The 23,470-nt window shown below is 43.8% G+C and overlaps 1 protein-coding gene across 1 annotated transcript; it reads right to left on the reverse strand.

Moving 5' to 3' along the window:
• Positions 1–270: 270 nt before the first annotated feature.
• On the reverse strand, positions 271–3,234 carry VMA21 (vacuolar ATPase assembly factor VMA21). Its single transcript, XM_039354681.1, has 3 exons — positions 3,076–3,234; positions 2,686–2,795; positions 271–2,283 (listed from the first exon to the last, which is right to left on the reverse strand). The coding sequence occupies exons 1-3, from the start codon at positions 3,126–3,128 to the stop codon at positions 2,141–2,143; spliced, it is 306 nt and encodes a 101-aa protein (XP_039210615.1). The 5' UTR covers positions 3,129–3,234; the 3' UTR covers positions 271–2,140.
• Between the last annotated feature and the right edge of the window lie 20,236 nt (positions 3,235–23,470).

Consider the following 23,470-nt stretch of genomic DNA (forward strand, 5'->3'; position numbering starts at 1 on the left):
TCTTGTCTGCAGGAAGTAACTCACATGCCAGGAACAAGAAACAGGAACTAAAAAAAGAGTCAAAGCGGAAAGCATGTTTCTGCTGGAAACCTTTCAAGGATTCCTGGTGTGTTAGGACTGCAATTCCCTCCAGTTCCCAGCTACAATGCCCATAGTTCCTATCACCATCTAGAGCTTGTTTGAAGACAGTTGAAGACAGTTATATCTTTCACAGTGCTGCTGGAGTTAGTTCTCCCATCTGAAGTAAATACAGACCAGGATCACATGACACATGATTTACGCAATTTATTGTATAAATCAGATAACTGGGTTTGCACAAAATCTGACATTAGAAATCACAGTTTCCGTACCCCAATGACTGAATCTCACACGACGTCTGTGCAACGTGGGAAACCCAATCATATCCTCAGTTGGAGTTCAGTGCAAGCAGATAACACAGATACATCCCATAATATACCCCCAGACCAGCCAATGTACAAGGAAGCGATCAACGTTGGAGAAATGTTGATGGTACAATATTTACAACTTGCTGGCTATCAAGGGATAATCCAGAAACTACTACACAGCCATTTCAATTCTTTGGGCTCCGCAGTGAATCTATATGACTGCATTTGATTGTAAATGCAACATCGGTAATACAACATAAACTTAATCAGAGAAAATAAGATCAGCAGCGTCACAGAAAAATATGGAATTTAAAAAGGGCCATGAGATCATTGTAGTGCAACACAAGCACCAGCTACATAACTTGGAAGCTCTGACAAAATGCAAATCTTGTTTGCAGCATCCTTGACTTGAAAAGCATTGTTGCATTCAGACCTAAAATAGTTTTAATGTTTGATCTGAACAGAAAAGAGGGGTGTCTCTTTCTGGGAAATGCTCATTGAGCATTTTGAGTCCCCAAAACCATTTTTAAGAACAACAGGAGGAAATCTAGAACTCCAATATAATCAAGATTTAGGGGAAATAATTCAATTTGGAAGAAAGCCCGGCTCCTGATCAACATTTGTGAAAAGCTCATTCTGCCAATTTGTGGGAACCACACGTTACTTGTGAAGAAAGTTCTATGCAAAAATTTCCAGTCATGTCAGAGGCACCTTTGCAGCAGCACCAGTTGGATATCCAACCATCTCACCAATGAAAGGGGGAGGGAAAGAGAATGTTCGTTATTTCACAACAAATAATGTATAACGTATTATAAGAGAATTCCCCCCACACACACAGACACACACCAAAACTGGCAACCGGAAGTTCAGGCTGAATTCCAATTTCAAAGTCGTTCAAACACATGATGTGCATGGTTTTCAGCAGCCATAAAAGAGGAATGATGTCACTGCAATGGGATCTTTCCTTTGCAAGACATCAAGGTAGTAAGTTAACAGGCTGCCAATAGAAAGACACTGAAAATAGCAACTGATCAATCCAAAGAACATGTGATAAAACAAACTGTAAATTTCAACATGGAGACATTTTTGGATGGCAAATAATGTTCTTAAGACTCTGAAATTGGTCATAAATGTATTACATCTTCATCCATTAAACATAACTTAAGTCTCATTCTTAAAGGAAATCATTCCTTAATAGTGAATAACAGAACTGCATTCAAAATCATGGCATTTGATAAAAGTGGGTATCTAATTTTAGGGGGGGGGATTTTACATGAAAAGCTACTACAGACAGTAATGGTTGAACTTGGCATCATTGTTCTGCCATCAAATAAAATAAACATCCAAAAACACCTGCGTTTCTTAGCCTTTAAGACCAACGGTTCCAATGTCAGATCGAATCCAAAAATTGATCTCCTTCCAGAGGATGCAGGAATCCAATCCGTTCACTGATACTGGAAGCTCACAAATTACCTTGATATTACCAAGTCTACTGAAAGCATTATCTAGAGGTGGATTTCAAAGTCATTACTATTTATGGAGCAAAGAGCCAGTGTGCTCAATGGCTCCTCTTGCTGTTTTTCCCAGCTCTGCTAAATTTTGCGACCCCTGAAATCACAGATTCATACGAACAAAAATTTTTCCATCCCACCCATCCTGTCCAATTCAAACAGGGATTTCTGAAAGGTTCTGTCTTTGAGGCTGTACCACACCCACAAATCTTCCTTTCTCTGTCAGGCAGCAATTCACACCTCTTAGTCCTGCTTGCCCTCCCGCCACTGCCGGGAGCCTTCATTCCATGCTACATACACAAAAAGAGCAAGGACAACGTGAACAGCAACCACGGCAACAATTGCAGCATAAAAGTAGCTGTCTCTGTTGGACATTCCAAAGGTACCTGGAAAAAAAACAACAAAAAGACAAAAACATTGAAAACTTACATAATGTGTACAAACAGATTAATAAAGAATGCTCTTCCATGTTTTGATAATTGAAGATTGTGACCTAACCAATTGTAAACTATGTCTAATACTCCCCGAAATTATTTCAAACCTGCATCATTCAAAAATAAAAAGAACAGCTTCTTAACACCATGTAATAAGGTATATACATTCTTTATGTTTTAGTTAAGAGCCCACATTGCAATGTTGCTCAGACGTGGCACTTTAAAGATGCATGGATTTCAACTCCCAGCAGTCCACACATCTTCAAGTTGCCAAGAAAGACAAACACTGCTGTCATGTAGGGACCTAGAGAGATGCAATGAAATCTAATGGTATTATAAAACAAAGACAATTACCTTCAAATAAATACGCCTTTGTTGAGAAATACAATCCAATCGGTAACATAATCATTAAAGCTGTGAAGAACAGCAGTGTCCTTAGCGTTGAGGCTAATGAAACTTCATTTCTACAAAAAAAGCAAAAAAGAATTATGTATCAAATGGAGCAGAGCAATTGCTTTAGCACGGAATATTTTAATTTTTTTAAAGTATTGCCAAGAACATTGGGTTAAATCATGCCCTGGTTATCATCTACCACAGATTAAAACGTTTTCAGGCAATTGTTTTTTGCAGAGCAAACTAATTTGCTCCATTTTGAAACAGCGCCTCCAATTAATTCCTCCTTCCTTCCCCGCAGGGCTGAGCTGGAGGCTCCCCCCGCCCCAAGCGCGGCTCCCCCGTCCTCACCGGGCCTCGGGGGGCGAAAGCGCGTTCAGCGACGCCTTCTCGTAACGCTCCATGGCCGAACGCCGCCACCGCCGCCACTTCCTTCTTCGCCAGCCAAGGGAGGACGCGAAGGAGACTCCTTCCGGTCAGCTGACTGCGCCTCTTCCGGCCTCGCGTCTCGTCGCTCGTCACATGACCAGAAGATGGCGAATGGGGGAGCGGGGAAAAAAAAGGAAAGCGTCTCACCGGCATGGAAATTCCTAGAGAGGCTTCCAGGGGAAAATATCTGCAGCATAGAGGGAGTACCAGAGCGTCCCTAATGCTTCTTCCCTCCACGTGCCATTTGTAAAGGGTGCGATTCCAGCTTCCAGAGTTCCCAGCCAGGCTGGAAATGATGGGGGTTGGAGTCCGAAGGTGTGATGGGAAGCGAGAAGCTTCTGTTTTGCTGAATAGGAACATGATAATAATTTCAGCATTATAATAAATTAAATCTAAGTCTAAATAAAGGAAGAAACGGGCGACATGATAGCACTGTTCCAGTATCTGAGAGGCTGCCACAAAGAAAGAGAGAAGCAATCTGGAATTAAGGAGAAACTTCCTGACAGTGAGAAGAATTAACCAGTGGAACAGCTTGCCACCAGAAATGGCGGGCACTTCATCACTGGAGATTTTTAAGAAGAAGCTAGACAGTCACTTGTCTGAGATGGTATAAGTTCTCCTGCTTGAGCAGGGGGTTGGACTAGAAGACCTACAAAGTCCCTTCGAACTCCATTTTATTCTAAATGTCTTATGCCACCCAATTCCCAGAGACTGGTGCATGGGGATACCATATAAATGGCAATTTGCCATCCTGGCAGGTGAATGCAGAATTGAATCTGAAGTCTTGCATTGCATTTCTTAGGATGGGCTCCTCTGTGCAGTTGGGATGACCTTTTAAGCATCCCAAATAGGATTCAAGTTGGCAGAATTTACTGAGTCGTGCCCAATTTTAGGACCTTTTTGACAGAGCTAAGGGAATCACTGCAATTGTTAAATGTCTCATGCCATCCTTAAGTGAATCCAGCTTGTCTCATTGACTTTGCTTGTCAACGAGCCAACTTGGAAGGTCACAAATGGTGAGCACGTGATCCCAGGAGGCTGCATTGTAAATACTTGCCAGTTTCCAGGTGCCCAAACTTTGATCAGGTGACCATGGGGATCCTATGACAGTTTTAAGTGTGAGAGCCGGTTGTAAGGCACTATTTTTTAGTGCTGTTGCAACTTTGAATGATGAAGCAAATGGTTGTAAATCGACTATTATCTGTGTTTATTTTGAAAGGAAAGGGAAAGGAAGCAGCAAAAGGGCAGACTGACTATGATGTCCCCAAGAGTTGGGAGCATATAACTTACATTTTAATAAATGTGGATCTCTATAGCAATAGAAAGAAGGGTCAATCAGGGGGTACTCCCTCCTGAGATTGATCTATTGCAAGACTCCATCTATCAATATGTCTTTCTTTAGATCTGTCCATGGTGCTGATCTCTATTTACCAACAAACATGGAATTGTAGCCAGAAAGCTCACTTGGAATTAGAAATACATTAGGTATTCCAAAGCCAGCGTGTGACTTGAGGTTCCATCCGGACCTAAGATTCCTGCTTAAGGAACAGGTGGCAGCCTTCATGTAAATCCATGTTGTGTGCTAGTTGAGCTTATTTTTCCATTAGGGCAGGCATGTCAAACTGCCAGCCCGTGGGCCAGATGCGTCACGCCGAAACCGCACCCACCCCATTGCCGGCAATGGGGGGAAAGCCGCAATACAACATGCGACATCATGTGATGTTGCGAGTTTGACATGCCTGCATTAGGAGGTCCTGTTTATGACCATTCACTGCTTAGTCATCTCCCTTAGTTGGACTTCTGTAATGTACTCTACTGAGTCCTTCCCTTGAAGACCCAACTGGAAGCTGCAAGTGGCCCAGAATGCAGCAACATGGATAGTAAAAGGCACATCTCAGTAACTGTATAGAATGCCACCATGTCATGGGATGCACTAGCTGATATGTTTCTGAATGCAACTCATAAGGCTGGTTATCATTGCTTAGCACAAAGCTAACGTATTCGTGGTATATCTCACTAATTTCCACAGGGTGGGTATGGCTCCAGATCCCCTGTTTAAAGCCACATCAAGTCTTTTAAAGGACCCAAGGCAATGTGAGAGCTTCATAATCTACATTTTATAGGCTATTCATAATCTTTTAAGGAAAACCAGGCTGGGATTGTGTCCAGCTTTGCAAATGACATTCTTTAAAGCTTGTATCATCTAATGTAGCATTTGCCAACTTTGGTGACTTTAAGATGTGTGGACTCAACTCCCAGAATTCCCCAGCCAAGTTATAAATGGTAAGCCTGTTAAATGGGGGTTAATTTCCACCATCCACCCGTTCTGCTTTTTAACTGAGGGTGCTTAAACCGCAGTGGCCACATTACTGGCTGAGAATCAGAATAGAAATTATTCTGGTAATTGTTTTAGGGAAAATGAATGTATGGAAAACCCAGGCATCAGTTGCAAAGCTGGACACAATCCCAGCACTGATTGTCCTTGAAAGATTATGAATAGCCTATAAAATGTACATTATGAAGCTCTCGCATCACCTTGGGTCCTTTAAAAGACTTGATGTGGTTTTGTTTTTTAATATGGCAAAAATCATTAAATGTATCCAAAGTACTTACTGTTAACTTCATTTAAGTAATTTAATTTTAATTCATCTTAACATATACATTTTATGATATCTAATTCACTTTTATCTTCAGATGGCCCGCTGAGAACAAAAAAAAAAAAAAAAAAAAATCCAGACATTTCTTACATGGGGGAATAAAATACAGAATGTGTGATGCAATATTCTATAAGTGTACAAGACGGTGATTTTGTGTTTCAGAAGATACATGAGAATTTAGAGCACCAAAAGAAAGCCGCAACCCCAGTGTGATTTACAACACAAATCTCTTACCCATAGAAATAAGATGCATTAAATCATGAACAATCTTACAGCATGGAATTCAAGTCTTAATTTATTGCTCTTCAGCCATATGCCTTAATGAGATCTTAAAAAAATATCAAATGCAAGACCTTTTAGCACAGAGCGCAGCCCATCTTCCAATCTTCAACACCACTAATTAAATATATTTGCTATTGAGACAAAATGTGTTTGGAGAACTTGGAACAACCATGTTTTATAGCAGGGAATTTTAATAAAACACCATGTTTTCACCTGCTGCTCCAATTTTTTAAATTTCCCATGGGACAAAGAAATGCACAATTTAACTCATCAGATGGGTAATAAATTAGTCAGGAGGTGGGGAATAAAATTATTCACGAGCCAACTCAAGATTTTACTGCAACTGGGAAATTAGGAATGATCCAATGGCATTTATTAATGGGAGAAAAAAAATAGATTCTGCTACAGGTGGGCAATTCTTTTGTTTTTGTTTTAGAAAGAAAAATAAAACTCTTTTCATGCATCCAATTATTGTTCATTATTTTGTTCTGATTTTCAGTTCTGGGTACCAAATGGCTTTGATTGTCTGCTCAAGCTATAAAGCCATCCAGTTCATATAGTGATCCTGGAGGGTGTGCAACAGAAAAAAGCAACAATAAAACAGAAAAAAAAATCCAAGTAACATAAAACACAAACATTATATAAACTGAAATAGAAAATGATGGCCGCTATAATAAAAAAAATTAAAAGGGGACTCAAAGCGACAAGTCATAAGTCAAGGACTTCCTGTACGCAGGTATAAATTGGCAGCTCTTGAAGGCTGCAAATTAGGGAAACTGCCTATTCAACACATCTGACAAAGCTGACTTGTAGAAGACTATGTGTGAATTGTCTCTGGTGCTTACATTTGGTGCTGAATTTATGCATTTCCTCCCTCTCCTGTCACACCTTGGCTGTTCTCTCAAGGGCAGTTTTGCGACAGAAAACTCTGCAGCCCTGGCCATTAACAATCTGATTCTTCCTGCCCAAAACAATCACTTAGACCTTTCTAAACAAGATATTTCTGACTCTGCCTGGCAAAGGTTAGTTAGGAAAAGCACAATCCAGCTAAGGCATATGTTCCTGATCACTTTCGCCCATTTTGTTTTTGAAACGTGAAAACAAGACTGGGCAAAGGCTTCTATGCTCATTTCTGCAAACATACATGTTTCTGAGGGTGGAGATTCATTCTCTGAGCTTGTGGGTTGGTTTCTGAACATTTTGTTACCAGGATAAATAACACCTTCAGTGGAGTTTAGGGGGTGTCAGTGTTCTTCTGCTTATAAGGGCTTCAGGTGTGATTGTGTCGAATGAGGGTCTGGGTCAGGTGTGGCCCATCACAAGATCTATCATGGACCCACACTTGATGGTCATATGTCACTTTTTTCGGTGCCGTTATAATTTTGAACGGTCACTAAATGACTGAACCGTTGTAAGTCAAGGACCTCCTATATTTTTGGTCTCCAAGGTTTGTGAAGCCGAGGTCCAACTCTGATTTAAAAACCTGGATAACACTGACTTTAACCCCCATTAGAGCAACTCAGCTCTTCCGTCCCCCAAAGGCTTCCGAGTCTCCGATCTCAGAAGGAAACATTTGCCAGAATTTGACAGACACTTTTCGGCTGCCAAGCCCGAGACAATCCAGTTAAGGGAATGCTTTATTTCGCAGATCGAGCGCTCTCTTGGGCTGCCTCAACTAGCGCATGAAACAGAAGGTCCATCACACACCATCCCATAAGGACGAAGAGAAGTGGTGCCAGTTCGCACCACTTTGGCAGAACCAGTAGCTAATTTTTTATTGCCCTGGCCCAGAATGGACTTCCGGAAGTGGCATCCACGCAGAGACCCAGTTGTTCACATATTTGAATCCCACCACTGAACCCTTCTTCCATCAGGGTGTGGGGGCCCCCAAACCCTCCCTTTTTTAAACTTGCAGGTCTCTCCCCCCCCCCCACCCTCCAGAAATGGCTTTCCAAGTACAACAGCAAGGGCTGAAAAATATGCAACAGGAGGTCTACAGCTTTTCATCGCAGAAACGAAAGAGAATTCCTAGAAAACCTGGTGCCACCAATTTCTGGGACAGTCAGCTACCCTTGACTCATTGATTGTGGCCCTCAGGCCTCCAAATTTATTTATTTTTAAATGAAGCTCCTGGAACTTTAAATGCTGCAAGGCACCCAGTGTCATGCGTATATGTGGGTTGAATGGCCATAGCAATTTGTTTCATGAATAAACGAAATAAAACTGACTTATTGATTGAATGCCTTATGTGCACAGGGGTCTGTCCTGGCTTAACCGTCCTGCCAAAAAAAAGACGATTCAAGGAAGAGAGAAATTCAACACACATGCACACAAACACATACACACCCCTGCCTTCATTGGAGACCAAACTGTATAATATTAGAAATAATATGCTTGTAATGCCTCAGCCTTGCCCAAACTGATCACCAACCAAATCTTTTGATGAAGACCAATAGGTGGTAGACATAAAAGGGAGACATGGTTCTCTCATATGTTTTCTAGTGACTAAAACCAGATTTTTTTCTGAAAAGCCTTGATTTCTGACACCACCAGAAAGTTCCCTCCGCAGCCACATCTGCAAACTCAGCGTGCAAAATAATAATTTCATTGGAAAAGCAAACCAGCTCTGTCTGCCAGTTCCACTAAGGAGATAATAAATCTCGTTTGATCCTTACTTTGTTTAATCTGCCGTCAAATTAGCCATAAAGACTCTGAGGTCGATCCCAAAGAAAGCTACAGCTTTTCTTCACTGGAAGCAGAGCTGGCATGGATTCAGAGAACTTCAAAAACCGATAGAGGCTACAAAGGTTTATGAGACTTGGGAAAATAAGCTCAAAAGATAGGATTGGCTCGAATTCCTGGCTTGCTCAATTCTGGAGTTTTCTTGTATTAAGTCTAAGCAGCAGCAACAACCTCGCGAAAATTTCCACAATCAGTCTGCTACCTTGGCTACCTTCATTATTTTTTTCCTTATTAAAACGCAACGAGAGCCATCAAAACTTTGCTTGCATTCCAACAGCAAGCCCCTCTGTCAAATATGATGATATTACAATCAAATTCTGACATCTTTTTCCCTTGTTAGCCTTCTTTCGTCAAATTCCCAAGGCGTTCCCTCTTGGGTCACGGTGTTTCTATCTAGATCACAGGTCAGCATCTCAGAGAGAAAGGCACACCACATTCAGGGTGTCCTCCCCGGTTCCCCGATTTACACTGATTAAACTGGATAGATCTAAAGCAGCTCGAACACGTTACTTGCGAATGCAGCAGTTATGTCAGGCAAATTCAGACAAAGGCCTTCATGCGGGAGAAAATTATTTCTCAGACTTCCTCGTTTGTTTGGACAGCAGCCAGGTATGGCAAAGCTCTGCGCTCAAGGGTAAAGAGCAAGCTCTGGGTTCAAGTAAGTTGAATTCCTATCTTTTCTCAATACTGTGAAATCCCAAGGGTGCTTTTTCCACAAGGCAACTGGACTTTCTTGTTTTTCTTAGAAGACGTTTCACTTCTCATCCAAGAAGCTTCTTCGGCTCTGACTATCACCACCATCCAGTCAGATACAAGGCCTTGGTAAGGCCACACTTGGAATACTGCATCCAGGTTTGGTCACCACGATGTAAAAAAGATGTTGAGACTCTAGAAAGAGTATAGAGAAGAGGAACAAAGATGATTAGAGGACTGGAGGCCAAAACATACAAGGAACGGTTACTGGAATTGGGTATGTCTAGTTTAATGAAGAGAAGCACAAGGGGGGACATGATAGCAGCCTTCCAGTACCTCAGGGGCTGCCCCAAAGAAGAGGGAGTCAAGCTATTCTCCAAAGCGCCTGAAGGCAGGACAAGAAGCAATGGATGGAAACTAACCAAAGAGAGAAGCAGTCTAGAACTAAGGAGAAACTTCCTGACAATAAGAATAATTAACCAGTGGAACCACCTGCCTCCAGAAGCTGTGACTGTTCCAACACTGGAAGTGTTTAAGAACAGACTGGACAGCCATTTGTCCAATATGGTATAGGGTTTCCTGCCTGAGCAGGGGGTTGGACTAGATGACCTCCAAGGTCCCTTCCTCCTCCTCCTCCTCCTCCTTCTTCTTCTTCTTATTCTTCTTCTTATTATTATTATTATTATTAGTAGTAGTAGTAGTAGTAGTACTAGTATTATTAAAACAAGAAAGTCCAGTTGCCTCGTGAAAAAAGCATCTTTGGGATAACCCTGACCTGGACGACTGAGAATCTCCACAGACAGAATACAGTGAAATGTTTTTGAAGACCGATAAAACGGGAGAAGCAAACTGTTTTGATGGCCGAGGGTCTTGCTTCATTTGAGGAGGGGGGAGTGATGACAGAGAGCAGGCAGAATGAGAATAAAGACATGGGTGCAGAGAGATTCAATGCCACCATTCACCAAAGTGCTGGAAATCTAGGCCACCAAGCACTGGTAACAATCCCCTTTTCACATGTCTTGAAAATTAGCCTAGCAGCTGCTATTCAAACCCACTCCTTCGGATTGTTTCCTCCCCACGCCACTCAAAACAGACTCTGCAAAACAACTTTTAATCGGAATTCTTTTTTTTCCCCTTTCTCACTCGGTGGCCTACATTAAGAGGATTTACTAGGGCAGCAAAGACATTTCTCAGGGAAGGTAAAGAAAAGCAGAGGATTCTTGGGGGGGGGGGTGTTATGCGATAATAGCATGTGGGTTTAAAAATAACCCGAGGAAGCACACAGAAATTCTGCCTTCCCTGCTTGTCTTCCCGGTTTTTAATCACCGTTGCCCTTTGGTCAGGGAAATTGAAATGTGTGTGTGTGCAGGGAGGGGAGAGGGGGTGAGAGAGAGACGTAAAGTGCCCTTTGCTGTCACTTCTCTGCACAGCCAGTGCAAAGCTTGAGTCAGCAGATTTGAGGCAATGCATTTTCTTGGCAGCCAAACCGTGGAGTGGACTGAAAAAGGTGAATCGGAGGGCTCCAAGGCCTCTCTTCTCTGATGGTTTCCTAGGCGCCATCTCTCACCCTCCTTGTCCCAAGGAACTCCACACACCCCACTCCACAAAACCGCTGGGACCTGCAAAAGTCACAATGCAACCCTTCTTCAGCCTGATTGGTTTTTGGATGAGAGACCACCAGGAAAAGCCAGATCTAGGAGAAAGACCAGGAAGTTGGAAAAATGGATCAGAAAAAAAAAAAAAGACCAAGGCCAACTACTTCCCTGTGGAAAGAAACCAGCCAGAAACTTCCCAAGTCCACGACTATCCCTAAGAGTCCAGTTCAAAGGAAAACGGACTTTTTCGTTTTAGAAAAACCACACCTTCCTCCAAGATGAAGCATGGATAAATTGAGCAAAAAGTACAAGCTTCAAATGCTTGGGAAAAAAAGAGCAACGGGCTAAAAGAGGCATCGACTCCAAACCAGTCTTCCCAAGAGGCGGTCCTTCCACTCGCCCAGCCCCTAGCCGGCTGCAATAGCTTTTCTGTTGTGCAGTTGGTCAACGTGTTGCGAGCCTTCACACGTCCCATTCTGGGCCCTGCCTAAGAGGGTATAAACTGACCTCTAAATCTGGTAGGGGACCTCCTTTTCCGCAAACTTTTCCCCTTCCTCGCACTTTGCAGGAGGAAAACGACCGTTCAGACGACAGAGGCCAGGTGACACGTGTCTTGGCCCCAGCTCGTGGGTATTGCCTCCGGGCAAGAGAGCGCCGCGACTTTGCCTTCCCTTCCCACCCCGGGAATTCAGCCCCGCCGCCGGACCCCACTCACCGGCCTGGCGGTCGCTCAGCACCGAGAGGTCACCATCGCGTCCACTCAGGATGTCGCCCACGCCGGCGAACTTCGGGAGGGGAAGCCAAGGAGTGGCGCGGCGGTCAACCGCTCGCGTTGCAGCCCAGCCTTCCTCCGAGGGCGCAGGGCGGCGGGGAAGGGGAAGGGGAGTGCTCGGCAGGAATGCAGCGCTGGGCGAGCGGAGCTTCCCCTTCGTTCAGGATTCCAGGCCGGGTGACCCTTCCAAAGCGAGCCGGACTCCAGATAGCCCGGATTTCACGCGCGTCTGATTGCCACGAGCCGAAGGGCGCGCGGATCAGCCGTGCGTAAAAACGCGTCTCCAAGGGCGCGCGACTGCCAGAGGCTCCCCCCTCGGCGGAATCCCCCTCCCAGCCCCAATCATTTAAAATTTTTAACTTACGTAGACTTGAAACTCCTAATTCCAGCCGCTTAAGCAAAACAAGACCACTGTTTGGTGACCAGGGGGTCAGAATTGCGCAGGGAAGTCAGACTACGTTCTCCCATCATCCCAGCCTGGTTTTCTACTGCGTTTCACCTTTACATCGCCCATCAACTTGCATAGTCTACCCTTCTGAGACACCTGCCCGAGTGATTTTGCTTTAATTCATGCTGCTTGTTCAATTAAAAGGCATCTCTTTGCAGCACAAGTTTTTTTTTTCTCAATTACTGCCAGCGAGCAAAGGTTTAGCACTTACCCGGCTTTCTGCCGTTGCAATTTCTGCCTCTCCCTCCATTCCCAGATGCTCATTTGCATTCATGAATTGTCATCTAAAAATACCAGTTGTGATTATTTTCCTTCTTCAAAGCGCAGATCGCATCTCCCAAGACGTGCTAAAAGAGGTGCTGCTTAAAGTAATCTGCAAAGTGCATTGAAAAAAAACCCCCAAGTGATTCCCTTCACTGCTTCTGCGGCCTTGGCCAAAAGACCGTTCGGTGAAGAGGGAGATATTTATGAATGGGATGAGGAGAAAGGTGGCTGGAAAATATTAACCAAGGGGGGGCAGACCACGTTTCAAATTTGTACGTGTCACATCTAGCGAGCAGAGATCTTCAGAGTCCTTAGCCAAGGATGGAGAAAGCTGTTTGATGGTGCCACCACGTGGACTGAAAAATTTGAGGTTGGCATCAAGCTTAATGGCATTTAAAAAAAAAAAGTGAGTGGTGAGGAGCCTTCAGCCTTGCAAGGCAAAGATATTCTGGAGGAAATTACTAGGGGTTGAGAAGGAGTAGCAAATATTACAGGTAAAGTGATAGGATGGATGGATGGATGGGATGGGAGAGGTGGGTGGATGGGTGGATGGAGGAAGGGAGGGAGGGAGGGATAGGATGGGATGGATGATGTACTATAAGTCATTTTTTACTCCTAGCAATCACATAGATAGATTTTCTCCATGGTGATCTCTCCCTAACCTGGTCCTTGAGGACCCTAATGGTGCATTCATTGTCACTGTAACCAAATTCATCCACCTGGTTGCTGGTTATCCTCTTCTGCTCTTCCGTCTACCTTTCCCATCATTAAGTGCCCTTTTTATAGAGTTGGGTCTTCCCAAAATGTGTCCAAACTTAGATAAGGTCACCCAGGGTGAAGACCTCCAAAACCAACTGGGCTATGATTCAGAAAGGAGGCGGTATCACCCTCGTCCCCTCCCTGCAGCCATCTAACCGTACAGTAACCAGAATCTGGTTTCTACCCGCTGAAAATTCCCTTTCCAGAGCTGCCTGCCACAGCTGGAACACTGGTGCACACCAACCTCCCCCATGCTCGAGACAGTTGAAAATGCAACAGGTGGGGGAGGAAAAGTGGCCTAGTCAGCCATCAAACAATGGGGAGTTTGGGGGGCAGGACCAAACTTGGCCCGCTGTAGATGCAAACCTTAACACGAATGGCTGGCTAGCGAAAGCTACAGGCCGGTCACATGGACCTCACCGCCTCTTCCTCCTCCTCAGTGGGAAAGGACAGTGAGGCCATTTGTCTTCTTTTAAAGAAAGAGGGGGGGTTCTTCCTCCCCCTCGCCCCGAGTGCTCACTTCCTGTTCCTTTGGCTTTTTCATGACGCATCAGTGGAGAATGTATTTCGGAGCAGAATGTCAAGAAACCAGAGGCGTAAACAAGAAGGAGATTGTGCTATGGCTAAGCTTAAGACAAGGCCTATCCAGATGGTTCTCTTCCTTCATTATCTCCTCTCGATCTTTCTTGCACCAAAGGTTTCACAGAATAACGGACCTGGAAGGGGACCTTGGAGGTCTTCTAACCAACCCCCTGCTCAAGCAGGAAACCCTATACCAGGGGTAGGCAACCTTGGCTCTTTTATGACTCATGGACTTCAATTCTGGGAGTTGACATCCACCAGTCATAAAAGAGCCAAGGTTGCCTACCCCTGCCCTATACCATTTCAGACAAATGGCTGTCCAACGTCTTCAAAACCTCCATGGATGGAGCATCCACAAGTTCTGGAGGCAAGTCATTCCACTGATCGTTTTTAATTGTCAGGAAACGTCTCCTTAGAAATGTCTCCTTAGTTCTAGGTTGCTTCTCTCCTTGATTAGTTTCCATCCGTTACTTCTTATCCTACCTTCAGGTGCTTTATAGAATAGGTCAACTCCACTCTTCTTTGGGGCAGCCCCTCAAATATTAGAACACTACTATCTTGTCACTGTTGGTCCTTTTCTCTAGACTAGAAGGGCCAGGGGTGACATGAAGGTTGAACGACTTTCCCACGTCAGATGGGATCTCCTTGCCCTAGGGCAGGGGTAGGCAACCTTGGCTCTTTTATGACTTGTGAACTTCAACTCCCAGAATTCCTGAGCCAGCCATGCTGAGGGGAAAGGGAGAGGTTTCCAAGCTGAGCCATGCTGGCTCAGGAATTCTGGGAGTTGAAGTCCACAAGTCATAAAAGAGCCAAGGTTGCCTACCCCTGTGTCCTAGAGTAAGAACACTCATTCTCATCCACAAGAATAAATCTGGTAGATTTTCAAGGATCCAAAGCTCTCCTTGGTCCAACATTTGGCCTCTAATAAAGGACCACCCAAGCCTCCTTAGATACCAAGAGGGCCCACGGCTGTCCTCCATCACAAACTCCTTACAAATAATTTTTTTTTTTACCGTTCTAATGCTTTTTACTGTTTTTATTGTTTTAATTTTAATCATATGTTTTGAATTTGCAGACTCATTTGCTGAGATGGGTTGCGATAGAAATCAAGTCAAATCAATCAAGAAACTAACATGCTGCAAAACTTTGGAGTAGGTTTTTTTAAAAAAAAATACAAGGGGTCTTTCTTGGGGAAAAACCTCACGAATAAGGGCAGGTGGCTATTAATGGGGAAGGTCCCCCTTGTAAGAATTTACAGCTGCCCCTCCCGCCTATCCTTCAGTTACAGGAAAACAGGCTTTACAGCCGCAAACCAATTGCTCAGTGAGAGCCTAATGGATGTACTTTAGCAGAGATATTCTTCTCCAGCAACAGATTGGATAAAAAGCATTCCAGAGCAGCTTTTGGTCCCAGAGATAAATGGAAACAGGGAGAGCAGGAAAGAAGGATAACAAAGAAGTCTATAAATTTGCAGACAGGAGAGACAATTTCTAACTTACCAGGCTCTGCTTTGCAGGAGAAATATTCCAGTGGTTCATCAATAGACCATCTACATTTTGTGCAGAAAGGGCGAAGGTTAGTCCCTGGAACTACCCACCACTATGTACAGGCAGTCCTCGACTTACGAAGACAATTGACCCCAAAATTTCTGTTGCTAAGCAAGACAGTTGCTAAATGAGTTTTGCCCCATTTTATAACCTTTCTAAGTGAATCACTGCAAATGTTAAGTTAGTGCAGTGGTTCTCCACCTGTGGGTCGGGACCCCATTTGGGGTCAAACGACCATTTCACGGGGGTCGCCAAACAACGCAGTCCGCCATTTTTTTTCCCTTTTCCTTAACTGTGCTACTCCCTTTTATTCTATTGGCTTTTGAAAGCCAATAGAATAGACTCTCTTGAATAGAATCGAATTCTAGTCATCAATTTCTATTTCAAAAGCCAATAGGAATTGTCCAGGCTGTCTCTGCCCTGCTGAACCCGCCAAAAGTCCCATTCTGCAAACTGGTGCTGCACCAGTTGAGTAGTCCTCGACTTATGACTGGTTGAGTAGTCCTCAACTTACGACCGGTTGGGGGTCACGGCATTAAAAAGGTTGAGAACCACTGAGTTAGTGACATGCTGGTTAAATCCATCTGGCATCCCCATTAACTTTGATGTCAGAAGGTCCCCCATGAACAGGGGAATCACATGACCCCGGGTCACTGTCAAAAATATGAGTCATCAAGTTTCTGAATTTTGATCACATGTCCATGGGGATGCCGCTAAGTGTGAAAAATGGTCATAAGTCACTTTTTTTCAGTCCTTCAAACAGTCACTAAATGAACTTTTGTAAGTCAAGGACTAGCTGTAACTGATTTAATCCTTATAGCTGTTTGGATGTTCCTTCTAGTTGTTTACACTCCCAGAATCCACTGTAGTTGAGCCGCCAACTCAAAGAAATAATAATAAATATTATTCTCATGTACAGAATTGTATCCAGAGGGAAATTGTGTTAATTGCATTGAATTTGTTTTCTCCTTGCTGAACACCAAGTAAATTAAACTGCCTACCCTTCTTAGGCTGACGTTGGCTCTCAGACCCTTTGTTTTCCTCTTGGATTGTGGTCTTCAGCCGCAACCCCCTAACAGAGTTCCCCTGCGTATAGTGCACATGTACACACTCTCCCAAAGTGTACATCCCACAAGAATTGCAGAATCATCGTTGCAAAAAAGCAGTTTGGGGCCATTTTTGCAAAGAAGATTGGATTGGCGCAGGGCAGGGCAACAGGATCGGCGATCTAATTTTGCACATCAGCCAGTTAAGTAAGATCTTTGGGTCAAGAGTGAATTTAGAAGCTTCTTTTAAACGCTTTCTTCCAGCATATTGGAGGGGAAAAAAACGACAGCCAGAAGCTTCTGTGTATTGATTCTGGTGCAGACTGTAGCCATCTGCCATCTGTTACCCAAACAAGACAGAAAATCAATTTTGCACTACTCCAGCTTCCCCAGAAAAAAATAAAGTAAAAAAAAAAGGGTTAGAAGGATTATTTGCCTTGGAATTGGGGGTGGGTGGAGGACAGATCAAGACACAATTGTTTTGTGTCACACAGCGGCTTCCTTTCTTATCTGAAATGGAAGAGTCTGCAAAAACAGGCTTCTTGTTTTATTGCCCAAACAATGGATGTTCTGCTGATCTTTGATGCAGACACATCCAGCCATGGGGAAGATTATAACTCCCCATGCACAGACACCTAAACCTCATTAAGGATGGTGATCAAGAATGCCGCATGTGTGTCTTTGTTGTGCCTCCTGCTAGAGCAGTGGTTCTCAACCTTTTTAATGCCGCGACCCCCAACCGATCATAAGTCAAGGACTACTCAACTGGTGCAGCACCGTTTGCAGAATGGGACTTTTGGTGGGCTCAGCAGGGCAGAGACAACCTGGACAATTCCTATTGGCTTTTGAAAGCCAATAGAATTAGACCCTATTCAAGAGAGTCTATTCTATTGGCTTTCAAAAGCCACTAGAATAAAAGAGAGTAGCACAGCTAAGGAAAAGGGGGGGGGGGGAAATGGCGGACTGCGTTGTTTGGCGACCCCCGTGAAATGGTCGTTCGACCCCAAATGGGGTCCCGACCCACAGGTTGAGAACCACTGTGCTAGAGAAACATGACTTCTGGAAGATATTAAACACCATCACAATGACAAAAACCTTCAGCAGAAATTCATTTAGCCACAAGTTCTCCATCCAGCCAACCAATTATTGGCCTGTTTCTCCTGCCAATCCAGAGTTTCTTCTCTCCCTGGACTGATTCCTTTCCTCCCCATCATCATTTCTGAATCAGTGCAAATCTCCTGGAAGGTTTGATTGACAAGGAGACTTGCAAAAAACCCCAACAGAGGTCATCCGAAAATATCTTCCCAGGTGGGTATATCCCCTTAAAAAAAAATAAACTGCAAAATTATAATTTATCTGGTGCTAATTAAGTTACATCTTCTTCCCCCCACCTGGAGTTGGCTTGAAAGAATATCAAATCATTGCAAAAAACATTTGTGAGCATCAGAAATATGCTAACAACATTATATGCTATTTTCCCATTTTCTCAGGAAACCGTAGTATGTTTAATCGTGGTTCATGGTTTAAACCACAATTGATGAGGTTTGTCATAAACCAAGTTTACAAACCACAAGGTCTAGGTTAGAATCACACACCTAAGAAACAACTCACAAACTAGCTTAAGAATTTGCTTTAGTACACAACAAATCCTGAAAAATGTTTTGATTGTAACTGAAAAATATTCTCAGTTGTGCTACTCTGATCTACCAGAAAAAAGTTCACAAATGGGAGTTGTGAACACATACACATATATACCTATATTTACACACACACATACAGAACTATATATACACAAACACGTGTACTATTCTGTGTACAGTACTACTCTTGTTTCCAAATCTCTATCAGTGGATAACTATTGCAGAGAGTTCTAGAATTAGTAAATTAGTAACTTCTTCTCTTCTATATTCTATAAGCAGCAGCTGATATCCGAGCAATAGTGAACCCACTGCTACCATCTGTTTGTAATACTGTTTGTATTTATTTGGGTCAATGGCAACTAAGTCCCACACCAATGTCAGGCAGAGATGACTTTTTCCATAGAATTGAATGGATAGAGTAGTCACCCGCTCAGTAATGGTAGAATGGCTACCTTTACTTTAGGCTGTTCTGACCATGTAACTCAATGGTGTGGTGGACTCGAAGGTGGTCCTTCTTTAACAATGCTGAAAGGACCAGCAACTCCAGCATTAAATGATGCTGCAATAAGTCGAAAAACCATGTGACCGCATGGTTTAGCAATGGCAGTCCCTGTTGCTCTTAAGTGAAGACTGTGGGGAACATTAAGCAAAGAATTCAGGTCTGGAGACTGGAGACTTCCCGCCGGCTTCCCCATTGACTTTGCTTATGGAAAGCCAGCAGGGAAGGTTACAAAAACATGATTGTGTGACCACAAGACGCTGTGATGGCCATCAGGACAGGTCATCACTACACCCTCTCCTTGAGGCTCATGGCAAGTTCAAACTGACCAAGCGTGAGTTCAAATTGAACAAACCACCGTTAAATGGGGACCACCTGTAATCAGGATAAGGAACATGCCACATGGTCTCTCCTGCTGTTTTGTTTCTCAAATCAGGGTCCCTCTCAACCATCTTACTTCCCCCCCTCCCCCCAGATCTTCAGAAGGTCACCTGCAATTTACAGCTGCTGCCTGAAGATGGCAAAACAATCCCACATTCTTAGTTTCATGTAAATCGTGTGCGGCGATGGAAAGATCCATTTCAGCAAATGGAGAAGACTTGCAGTTAGAAGTTGTTGATATATATATATATATATATTTGGCATACCTTAGAATGCCCCAAGGGTCATTATTTTCCTAGGAAGAGAAGTTAAGAAATTCCAAAGTCTGGGAGCCAAAAAGACAGAAGGAGCACTCTGTCCCTGCGCTGCAGTGACTTTTCGGACCCGCGTGCAAAATGCAGAGACCAAATTGCCTTCAGTTGCACCAGGAGGCAGACAACTCCCTCTCTGGCTGCAATAACTTATGCTGATCCTGTTTGTGGCCTTTGATCTTTTTTTGCTGTGCTCTTACTGTCTGCTCAGATTACTCCATTTTTATCTTTGTCAGCGTGGCACGTGAGAGGGATAATTTGTATGCCACGGATTAAACGGGTGATATAAATTATTAAAGACCTAATTCATAAAGGCATTACACATACCATATGCAGTATTTTTTTTTAACACCCCCCCCCCTTTCTTGCCTCTGGTGGCGTCGGCTTGGTTTTATCAAAGTCTCTTCTTCCTGGACCTTTTAGCAAGCAAGGAAAGGATCTGGGTTTGTTAGACAACTTTGCCACAGCAAGGAGGGTTTCCTACAAATTAATTTTCTCCCTTTTCTCTCACAGAGTGACCCTGCAGATCCTGGGAAAGAGATATTCTTCTCTTGACAGGCATGAAGCCATGTGAAGGATGGCTTTCTTATCTCTGGTTGAAGCAGGATGCAAACCTTCCCACTGAAAATAAGCAAGCTTCCTTGCATGTGGAAAACTAGCAAGCCCAACCTTAGTTCCTCATTTTCCCATGAAATGCTAGCAGTCATAAATAAGGGAAACATGCAAACATTAAACTGCTTGATCTTCGAAGTCTTGCCTATCCTAGAGTCATTGGGTTCCTTTTCTCAACTCGCTGGCCAGAATAGGACTTCCCAGATCATCTGGGATCAATGTCTGTTCAACCTTGGCTTCAAAACCTCCAACGATGGAGCTTTGGTGATTCCAAGAGGCAGGCAGTTCCCCTGCTCAATAGCCCACACGGTCAGTTAACTATTTGGAAAAAGCCCAAGCCAGAACGATGGTTCACACAGAGTTACTCCATGCCATCTCCTCTGGGACAACCAGGTCTGCAAGGAAAGCATTAAGAGACACTACAGGCCCTCTCTTCTATACCCTTCTAACTCCCCGTTGCTTTTATTAATCTGGGGAAGGATCCCTAAACTGGAAGTTCCAGATTCAATCCAGAGAGTTTCTTTTAAAGAAAGGGAGCTGGGGATATATTTTGAGATCCATGTCCATCTTTTAAATCTGAGATCAGAAAGAGGCAGGGCCAAAGCAGATTCTACTCAATCCACAGAAGTATTCTAATGAAGAGCTTCTCACCGGCAACAGGTTTAGTGATATTCCTTTTCTAATCCACCCATCTGCTTTTCTCCTGCAAAAAAAATAAAATAAAAATCAATTCCTTTAGTCTGGGTCAAGAGACATCTTTTCTGCAAAGGTGAATAATCTTTGTATATGTATTATTAGCAAGAGAGAGAGGTAATGAAAGGCTCAACCCAGGCAAAATTCAAAACGGAAGCGGATTTTTGCAAAAGACCAATTGCTAAGGGCAACAATTAAGGATGTGGAAGCTAAATCAATGGGAGGTTTAACTTCAGCTTGCAAAGGTGTTTTGGTTTTTGAATCAAGAGGGATGATTAACCTGTTAACCACCCAGAGCAGTGATGGCGAACCTTTTAGAGTCCAAGTGCCCAAACTGCAATGCAAAACCCACTTATGCATCTTTGGGTGCCGGGTGGGTGTGGCCCATTGGGTGGGCGTGGCTACGGTGGTAACGGCAGACTGGGTGGGACTAAAAAGTTCAATCAATCAATTCCAACTTTGCAAGATCATTTTTTTCCCTGCAAAAAGTTGAAATTGACTGATTGAACCTTTTTTTTTTTTTGCATGTGGCGGCGGAGGCCTAAAGCAAAAAGGTTTTATAAAACCCAGCTGAAAGCCTAGGACTGGGCGATGGCGCGCGTGCCCACAGAGAGGGCTCCGAGTGCCACCTCTGGCACCCGTGCCATAGGTTCGCCACCACTGACCCAGAGGGATGGGCTAGTTTCCCAGCCTCAGCAGTTTTAAGATGCTTGGACCTCAACTCGCAGAATTTTGTCCGTGTGTGTGCTTAAAGTCGAGAACTACCTGTATATTTTTTTAGGTTAGATGTTTACTTTCATACAGGTAGTCCTTGATGGCCACAATTTGAATCCAAAATTTCTGTTGCTATCTGAGACATTAGTTTTGCCCTCCTTTACAACGTTTCTTCCCACGGTTGTACAGTGAATCACTGCAGTTGTTAAGCTAGTCACACAGTTGTTAAGTGAATCCAGCTCCCCCATTGACTTTGCTTGTCAGGACGCCAAAGGAGATCACGTGAGCCCTGGGGGGGGGGGCATTGCAACCGTCCTAAATACAAGTCAGTTGCCAAGCCTCTGAATTTGGATCACGTGACCACAGGGGTGCTGCAAGGGACGTTAAGCGTGAAACAGCCATAAGTCACTTTTTTCGGTGCAGTTGCAACTTCGGTCACTAAATGAATTGTTGTAAGTCAAGGACTGTTTGCCAATTCACGTTTCTATATGTCTCTGTATTTTTATGTTCCCGTGTAGAATGTTAAAGTTTATATAGTAAAGCCAAATGTAGGCCAAAATGTACTACTCGTGCCATTTCAAGGACTAATGATACGTTTCCACCATACAGTCTGCCTTGAGCAAGGTGCCTTTTTTGTCACACTCCATCTTTCCATTCAGTGCAACTTCTGCTCCGGGACTGTTCTGTGCCCCTTAAATCCTGCTTAGATCCTTACAACTCGAACCTGTTTCCTTTCTGGCTTGGATGACAGCTCTGGAGCTGCTTAAGCAGCTCCAGGGGTGACATTTTACAGATTTGTTTTAAGGGGGAAAAAAAAAAAAACTTCACCTCTTTCAACAAGACCAGAAGTAAGCATAAAGTCTTTTTTTTTTTTTTTTTTGGCAGACACAAATTAGGAAGTGTTAGTCCTTCCTTATAGAAGTGTCACTGGTTGTTGTTTTTTTTAAATCCACCTTTTAAATAAATTCTAACATTCCAGGTAGGAAGTTTTTCTACTGTGAAAAAAAAAAGTGGTAATAAAAACCCGTTATCACCTTCCCCGTTTTCAAAGCCTTGTGGATTCTTCTGCCAGTCTACCACCACTTCATTTGATGGTTTTGGAATCCCACAAGACATTGCAGGTAGTCTTGAGTTACAAGCAACGCTGGGACCAGGATTTCCGTTGCCAAGGGGCTTGTTGTGAGTCGCACCGTATTTGGCTTTGTTAAATGTGCTGAGCCATAATTTATTTGTATCCCAGCTTTATAAAAACTCAAGGCGGCACAGCTATCCAAATAGCTTACTCCTCCTATTGTTCCCACAACAGCCTTGTGAGTTGGGCTGGGCCGAGAATGAGTGATTGGACCAAAGCCAGCCAGCCAGTTTTCAAGGCTAAGGTGGGACTAGAATTTACTGTCTCCTGCCAATTGGCCCAGAACCACCCAGTTGGCTTTCATGCCTACGACGGGACTAAAACTCTGTCTCCTGGTGATACAAAATCACCCACCTAAAGCAGATTAGAACTCATGATCGCCTGGTTTTCTAGCCTGATGCTTTAACCATTAGACCAGGGGTAGGAAACCTTGGCTCTTTTGTGACTGGTGGACTTCAACTCAGTTTGGAAACCTCTCCCTTTCCCCTTAGCATGGCTGGCTCAGGAATTCTGGGAGTTGAAGTCCACGAGTCATAAAAGTGCCAAGGTTGCCTACCCCTGCATTAGACCAAACTGGCTTGGTAAACTATGGTTTACAGATGCAAGGGGACTGGGCTGAACCTGCTGTGGTACACCAAACCAAAGAATCTGACAGCCACATCCATTCTACCCACCCAAACTAGATGCCTCTAAAATCTGGGTTCCAGATCACGTTATTTGATTCTGGAAACTTGAAGGTCACAATGGAAGGCATTCCCTGACTTGCTAGTGAAATTAAGGCAACCGTAACAAAGCAGAAGGGTCTTCCCTCCCCATAATGCCATTGAACTCGTGGAGACCCAGGCCAACACAACAGTAAAGGCTCCCTCACCTTGTCTCATAACCAGCGGACTACGGGAAGGAGTTCAATGGAGAAAGAGAAAGAAAAAAACGCCATGACAGTTGAAA

The sequence above is a fragment of the Crotalus tigris genome, unplaced genomic scaffold, assembly GCF_016545835.1.
Source record: "Crotalus tigris isolate CLP2741 ecotype Arizona unplaced genomic scaffold, ASM1654583v1 scf7180000018585.330925593:3314079, whole genome shotgun sequence".
Lineage (NCBI taxonomy): Eukaryota > Metazoa > Chordata > Lepidosauria > Squamata > Viperidae > Crotalus > Crotalus tigris.